The 7669-nt window shown below is 52.3% G+C and overlaps 1 protein-coding gene across 1 annotated transcript in view; it reads left to right on the forward strand.

Annotated features, from left to right (window-relative positions):
• The window catches only part of LOC116218154 (rho-related GTP-binding protein RhoE-like), a 7038-nt gene extending 803 nt beyond the window's left edge, over positions 1–6235 (forward strand). Inside the window, exons 2-4 of the mRNA XM_031558566.1 lie at positions 3952–4061; positions 5192–5326; positions 5893–6235. Of these exons, the coding sequence (XP_031414426.1) occupies positions 3952–4061; positions 5192–5326; positions 5893–6141 (494 nt within the window). The 3' untranslated portion in view covers positions 6142–6235. The remainder of the gene's footprint in view (positions 1–3951; positions 4062–5191; positions 5327–5892) is intronic.
• Positions 6236–7669: the final 1434 nt, after the last annotated feature.

The raw sequence follows: 7669 nt of genomic DNA on the forward strand, positions 1-7669 counted from the left end.
TTTTAAATTACAGACGGCTCTCCTCTCCTCTCCTCTCCTGTCCTCTCTGCATAAATATTTCATCAGTGTCTAATCTGAATCTGTGATCATGCCTGGCTGGAGGACAGAAATACCAGCCCTTAAGCAGCCTCCCATCTGATGGGGATGGGGATCTTATCGTCAGCCTCCCGTCTCTCTCTCCAGGCCTCAGGGATGGAGGTATCCCCAGGGGAGCCTGACCGTCTTCAGATGCCCCCCCACCCTCTCCTGGTCAATGTTCTCCTGAGAGGGGGTGTAGCATTGGGGGTAGAATGGATGAACATTGCTCTGTTGGAAGGCCCAGCCCATGCCACCCCCACCCCCCCCTGAACTCCACTCCACATCCGCACGCCCGAGCATCTCATTCCTTCCTCCCCCATCCCTTTCCCACCGGCCACCAGCCTGATTGATATGGAGGAGCCTGCAGGCTCTCAGCTGGGGGGGGGGGGTTTAGGGTTGAATCCCCCTTTGAAGGCTCCCTATCGGCCAGGCCACTTCCGATCGATATGGGAGGGGCCCCTCCTGTCGGTCGGTGGGAGCGGGGTCGGGGTGGAGGGAGGGGGGGGGGGGGGGCAGTGGAGGCTCCGCTGACCCTGGCTACGTGCAGGGCTGGCTTTATTGTTCTGTGATTATCTGCGAAAGAGTTAATGAGCTCAGCTCTCCATTCTGGGGTGGCAACAAAATGGAGGCAATTCAGTCCAGTCTGGAGGCTGTTAGCGCCCAGTGGCATCTGCTGATGGGGAGCTGTGCCGCCGATTTGGGAGATCCCGCCACATTTCTCAGCCCCACCCCCTCCCGCCCCCACCACACACCAACACACACACCACAACCACCACACCCCTCTTGTTCCCAGCTATTGTGTTGGCTGTTTCTGAGTGTGTGTGTGTGTGTTCTGTAAACTAAATGCCCCATGTCACCTTGATTTGCACGTCCTGGAGAGGATGGTCCGCACACTGCCCTTTGAACTAATCTCTGCAATGAGCGGTGATCGCTTCCGTCTCCGTTCCCAACTCCCGCTTTTGTCCGCCCGGTCCTGAGGCTTCGTCCGTGGCCCTTTTGTGTGTCTCCCCCAAACACCCCCTCCCCCTCTACCCCCCTCTACCCCCCCTCGGAGTCCAGCCTGCTCCTTTCTCCTCGCCCCCGGCAGCCATTGTGCCTAGGATCGCATTTCTGGACTGAGCGAATCTGAGCTGCGTGTTTCGCATTCCTCCGGCGACGAAAGGTTGCTCCCGCCGCTCCCAACACCTCACAAAGCAGCCATTGTGAGCGCAGAGGGCTGCCGCGCTGCACCGCGCTGCTGGGAGAGAAGCAGCCTGTTGCTCTGAGATGAGTGCATGTTCCTCCTGCATCGTTTAGTACCTTGTTAGCCTGAGAGGAAATTGAACTGCACGAGGGGGAGATGCAGGGGGTTATGGAAGTCACACAGCAGAGCCAGTAGTACAGCACAACCTCCTGGCATTTAACCGTTCAGACAAAAAAAAACTTCACCTGTGAAAGTATAAGCAGTGTGCGTGTGTGTGCGTGTGTGTGCGTGTGTGTGCGTGTGAGATCTGTAACACACGGCCCGTGTGTGGTGTGTGTGTGTGTGTGTGTGTGTGTGTGTGTGTGTGTGTGGTGTGTGTGTGGTGGTGTGTGTTGTGTTGGGTGTGTTGGTGTGTGTGTGTGTGTGTGTGTGTGTGTGTGTGGTGTGTGTGTGTGTGTGTGTGTGTGTGTGTGTGTGTGTGTGTGGTGTGTGTGGTGGTGTGTGTGGTGTGTGTGTGTGTGGTGTGGTGTGTGTGTGTTGGTAACACACGGCCCGTCTGCTCAGGCATGGCAAGGAATCAATTAAGCCCACCTAGCGAGGGATACCCCTCTGTGAAAAATGGCCGCGCATGTGGTGGTCTGCGAAACAGCTTTCCCGCTCCCCAAGAGACCCCCCTTCCCTGGGCCCATACCCCCGCCCCCCCCCCCCCCCACCGTGCCTGGTGGCATACCGCCGCAGTAATGGCATTCAGAGACCGGGGGCGGGGGGGGGGGTGCAGCAGCACGCACAGGTGTCTTTGTCTCTCTTTCTGTCTCTTTCTGTCTCTTTCTCTCTTTGTCTTTCCTTATCTCTCTTTCTCTCTGTTTCTTTGTGATTCCCTATCTCTCTCTCTGTAGCTCTCTGTCTCTTTTTCTCTCTCTCTCTCTCTCTCTCTCTTTTTGTCTTTCTCTCTCTCTTGCCATCTTTACCCACATAAATCAAATAGAAGGGTGAAAGTGGGGTTAGTGGCGGGTACTGCAGTCCCTGTGTGTTTGTGTTTGTGTTTGTGTTAGTGTGTGTGGGGATGCTTTAGAGGAAGAAAGAGTCTGCTGTTGTTTAAGGGGCCTCAGTAATTAGTGTACCAGAGAGAGGGGGAGCAAGAGAGAAATGAATGTGAAATATGATGAAACCTTCCACTGACTGAGTGAATGGTGGACTGGTCCTCTCTCTCTGAAAAAACTGACATGCATGAAGTATCCAATCATCTAAGAGGGCAGAGGCCAGCCCAGGTCACCCACACTAAAGTCTGCACTCTCGCCTCGCCTCACACATCTATATCACGACTGACACACCTAGATCATGACTGGCATGCAACTGGCATGGAGTTTTTTTTGTCTCCTTCCTCCCATCCTGTCTTTCTTCCTCCTGTCTTTTAAAGGGCACAGTCCCCCCCCCCCCCCCCCAGTTGCATGTGTGTGATTGAGAAAGCCGTGTGTGTGTGTGTGTGTGTGTGTGTGTGTGTGTGTGTTTCCAGCGTGTGTAAATATGAACAGCTCTGAATAGAGATTAGCTCCAGCTTCATTTCCTCCTCTGTGCCTCTGTCAGGACTGATAGCGTCGCTCTTTCAACGGCTGTGCCGACATCCTGCCCCTCATCCTGGCCATCACACACACACACACACACACACACACACACACACACACACACACACACACACACACGTACTTATCCTGTCCATCAGCTCACTCGGGTCTACGGCCTTATTAGTCAAGGACTTGGATTTCTGATCTCCAGCCACACACACACACACACACACACACACACACACACATATATATATATATATACACTCTTTCTCTCTCTAACACACACACCCACACCCACCCACCCTATCTCCTCTCTGTAGTCTGTTTAGATTAGAAACACTCTCCCCCTGTGAGGAGGGGTGGGTACGGGATCCTCTTCCACTATTCGAGACTCTGGGTTTGCGGCAGACCTCCCGTGGGTCACTTTAGACGCGGAAAAACAAAATTCCCCGGATTCTTGGCAGCCCGAGAGGCCGTGTTACACGGGGGTGGGGAGGCAGCGCTAACTTAGCTCTTTTCCACAGCTGCTCACGCGCACGGCTCTCTGTAGTGGCTGTAACGAGACACCACAACCACACCGCCGTTTCCCACAGCCCCCACCCCCTCAGAGTGGCACCCCAGACATGGGAGTCTTTATACTGAGACACACACACACACACACACACACACACACACACACACACACACACACACACACAGACCTTTTAGGTGTGTTCATGTCAGCCACTCACATAGCTTGTCACGGATGTTTCCTCTTTCATTCACCCCAGGGCCAGTGTTGTGGTCTGCAGAGGAACCGGCTCCAGTTTCATGTGTTATTAAAGTATAATTACTAGTGAACCATCTCTCCTGCCTCTCTCAAGAGGCGTCACATCTAAGATCTGTAGTTGCTCTCCGAAACATGCCTCTGTGTGCCCCACACACACACACACACACACACACACTCACACACACACTCACACTCTCAGGCACACAGTGAAAGCCAATGAAAAGGGTGGTCTGTGTGTGTGTGTGTGTGTGTGTGTGTGGTGTGTGTGTGGTGTGTGGACTTTTGAAGTATAATAGCATTAGAGTCGCTTGTGTGTCCATGTTTTTGACCCTCTCTTTCTCTGTGTGTCCCTAAAGGTTCTCCGTACTATGACAACGTGAGGCCTCTCTCGTACCCGGACTCCGACGCTGTCCTCATCTGCTTCGACATCAGCAGACCAGAGACCCTGGACAGTGTGCTCAAGAAGGTGTGTGACACTCACCCCCCCACACACACTCACCCCCCCCACACACACACACACACACACACACACACACACACACACACATCAGCAGACCAGAGACCCTGGACAGTGTGCTCACGAAGGTCTGTGTCTGTCTGACCACCACATGGTGTTTCATGACCTCATTCTCCAGTTTGACCACACACACACACACACACAGGGGTCAGGTTCTTGAGTTTTGGGGGTGGGCGTTGAGTTGTGGGTCACTGCTCAGCCATGGTCCGTCAGAGAGCCTGTCTGCGCCCCAATTAAATGTCTGGGCGGAGGCAGTCTACATGAGGTAGCTCTGTGTGTGTGTGTGTGTGTGTGTGTGTGTGTGTGTGTGTGTGTGCGCTTGAGAAGCAGGTCAGTGCTTTCTGAGTGACAGGAGGGATGTGTGTGTGTGTGTGGACAGGGGTCACCCTGAGAGGATAAAACATTCTGATCCCTGATCAGCCACTGGACGTGTGTGTGTGTGTGTGTGTGTGTGTGTGTGTGTGTGTGTGTGTGTGTGTGTGTGTGTGTGTGTGTGTGTGTGTGTGTGTGTGTGTGTGTGTGTGTGTGTGTGTGTGTGTGTGTGTGTGTGTGTGTGTGTGTGTGTGTGTGTGTGTGTGTGTGTGTGTGTGTGTGTGTGTGTGTGTGTGTGTGTACGCAGGTTGTAATCATAAAAAGCCACTTAAGTGGCCCCCAGTGGCCCAGTGCCACTGAGAATCATGGGAACGAGCTCCTGAACTCCCCAGGAAAACAATCACTCAACTGTGTCGCACTGAACTCGATCCCCACTTCTGCGACCAAACACACACACACACACACACACAGGTCCCCTGCCAGCTCCCACAGTCCATTCATTGTTTGGAGAGATGGCTGGTGGCGGGGGGGGGGGGGGGCAGCAGGAGGGGTACGGATTACCTGTTTTGCGGGAGGAAGCATCTTCTGTGTGCCACCCTGCCCACCCCCGCCCCCCTGTAGTTCCCATGTGAGAATGGAAGCACTCTGGAGCTTTCCCTCTGGGGCGGGGGCAGGGGGGGGGGGGGCAGGCTTTGTAACTGACCCACTCAGGTGAACCTGAGCCCGTAGCTGAATGTGTCTCTTTGTGTGCCCTGTCCTCTGCGCAGTGGAAAGGGGAGATCCAGGAGTTCTGCCCCAACACCAAGATGCTGCTCGTCGGCTGCAAGTCAGACCTGCGGACGGACCTCACCACGCTCGTGGAGTTGTCCAATCACAGGCAAACACCAGTGTCATATGATCAGGTACGTGGAATTTTTGATTGGTCGGAAGTGATGGAATGCCTGCTCTACATGAAGTGGAAGTCTGGCTTTTTTTTTTTTTTCAAAAGTGTGCTTAGGCTTTCAGCCGGAAGCGTGCGATCAGATTTTCACTGAAATGTGGATCAAGTCCAAAGCACTGTTTAGAAGCTATAAGCTGATGAAACGTAAATTAATGCTTACTCTCGACTGTAAAGTCTACAGAGTGCAAACCGTTGTGTCTTCATAATTATGATATTACTCCTTTTTGAGATGTAAGCAAGCTCTTCAATTTGAAATACACTGCATCACTTTTTTTTCTTCAATGTCTCATAAGATCTCATAAGCTTCATGTTTATGCAGAACCAAGATGTCAAAGACTTGATATTAAAATGAAATGAAAGTTTAAAGCAACCCTGGATTCTTATCCCCTCAAGCCCTATGTGTGAAGGGGACTGAAGCTTTTAATTTGGCACACACTGATTGTGCTGTTTCGCTCTAAATTAGGTGTTTCTGTCTTTCTCTCTGTGTTTGAACTTTCTCCCCCTCACTGCCTCCGTGTGTTCTTGCAGGGTTCCAACATGGCGAAGCAGATCTCGGCGCCCTACATCGAGTGTTCCGCTCAGCAGTCGGAGAACAGCGTTCGGGACATTTTCCACGTGGCCACCTTGGCCTGCGTCAACAAGAACAACAAGAACGTCAAGCGGAACAAATCCGGCCGCGCCAACAAGCGGATTTCCCACATGCCGAGCCGTCCGGAACTCTCGGCCGTGACCTCCGACCTCCGCAAGGACAAAGCCAAGAGCTGTACGGTCATGTGAGCGGCACGCCACGGCTCGCCTCGCCTTGGCTCGCCGCAACAGAGGGAAAGGGCTTTGAATAAACGCTGGAGGAGTGCGGAGGTGGAGAGGGGGGGGGGGGGGGGCGTAGCGTGGAACAAGGCCCCCTCTACACCACATGGGAGGTAACGCAGCGTTTGCTAGCGCAGAGGACGGGGGGGGGAACTATGTGCACTTTAGAGCCTTTGCTGAACTCCTTCCAAAACACGGGGGATTTGAAATGACGCAACACGCCACATAGCAGGAGTGCATAGTGCCAATGTACAGGAAAATGTACAGAGGAGGAGAAAAAAAGACAAAAAAAAACAAAACAAAATAAACGAAATACTTGTGAAACTCCACCCTGCCTCTCCCCATGTCCATCTTGAACCTCTCGACGACGCTCGTGGAGGAAGCGACCGGCCGCTTGGGCCTCGTGTAGGAGGAGAAGAAGGAGGGGGTTTCTCCTCCTGGAAGTGTTTCGTTTCCTGTTGGAGGTTTTGGACAGGAAGTGCTGAAGAACTCCTGTGACCACCTCAGGAAGTGAGGCTAGCGCCGAGGGGGAAGCACCATGGCAACTCGGCACTCTTTTGTTTTGCCCTCCAGATGAGTCTCACAGAGTGTGAAGGGAATCCAAAAAAAAAAAAAAAAATGTCAACACCCCCCCCCCCCCCCCCCCCCCACACACACCCCTTTCTGGACCCTCATTCACACACTGCTGGAAACCTTAAAGTCCTGACGGGCTTTCTCAGCCCTCCAGCTTCAGGGCTTCGCCTCTCGGACACGGGCAAATGAAGAAGAAGAAGAAGAAGAAGAAGAAGAAGAAGAAGAAGAAGAAGAAGAAGAAGAAGAAGAAGAAGTGAAACAAACAGCGTATCCTGTCCCCTTTTCCATTCCCAGTTTTCTTGTGTTTCACTGTGGAGATTTTTGATGTTTTTCTTTTCATAGTTTTCCACTGTTTTAGCACAGCTTCCCAAACTCTGTGTACTGCAAACCTTGTTTGTAGGTCATTTCTTTTTGTGATATGCTAACATGAAGGAGGAAAATCCTGGTTTTTAAACCAAAGAGAAGCTCGAGTCTCCTGCCAGTGTGGTCTGAGCAGCAGTGGGAGTTAGGAGTTGGACGAGGAGTGAGACTGTATGCTGATGTGTTTTAAGGATGTCCTCCTGCAAACCTGGGGAGCAGTGCCCAGTTTAAGCAGTAGGGGTGGGAATCTCTTGGCACCTTACGATTCGATTCCGATTCAGAGGTCAACAATTCAATTCTAAACCGATAAAAAATAAAAAACGATTATGAACTTTTCTGAATCGAGACAGAATCGTTCTAGAGAAAATCGAAGAATCGATAATTTTTTTTTTTCCACCCCTATTAAGCAGTACCAGTGCCCAGTTTAAGCAGTAACAGTGACCAGTTTAAGCAGCTCCACTGACCAATGCCCAGTTTTAGCACCTCTGCTCAGCTTTGTTCAAATGCTCCCCTCATAGCCACGCCGTCTGAAGCGCAAGTTTCCCAGCTATGTTGAGGACTGAGC

Source organism: Clupea harengus, chromosome 21 (assembly GCF_900700415.2).
Source record: "Clupea harengus chromosome 21, Ch_v2.0.2, whole genome shotgun sequence".
NCBI lineage: Eukaryota > Metazoa > Chordata > Actinopteri > Clupeiformes > Clupeidae > Clupea > Clupea harengus.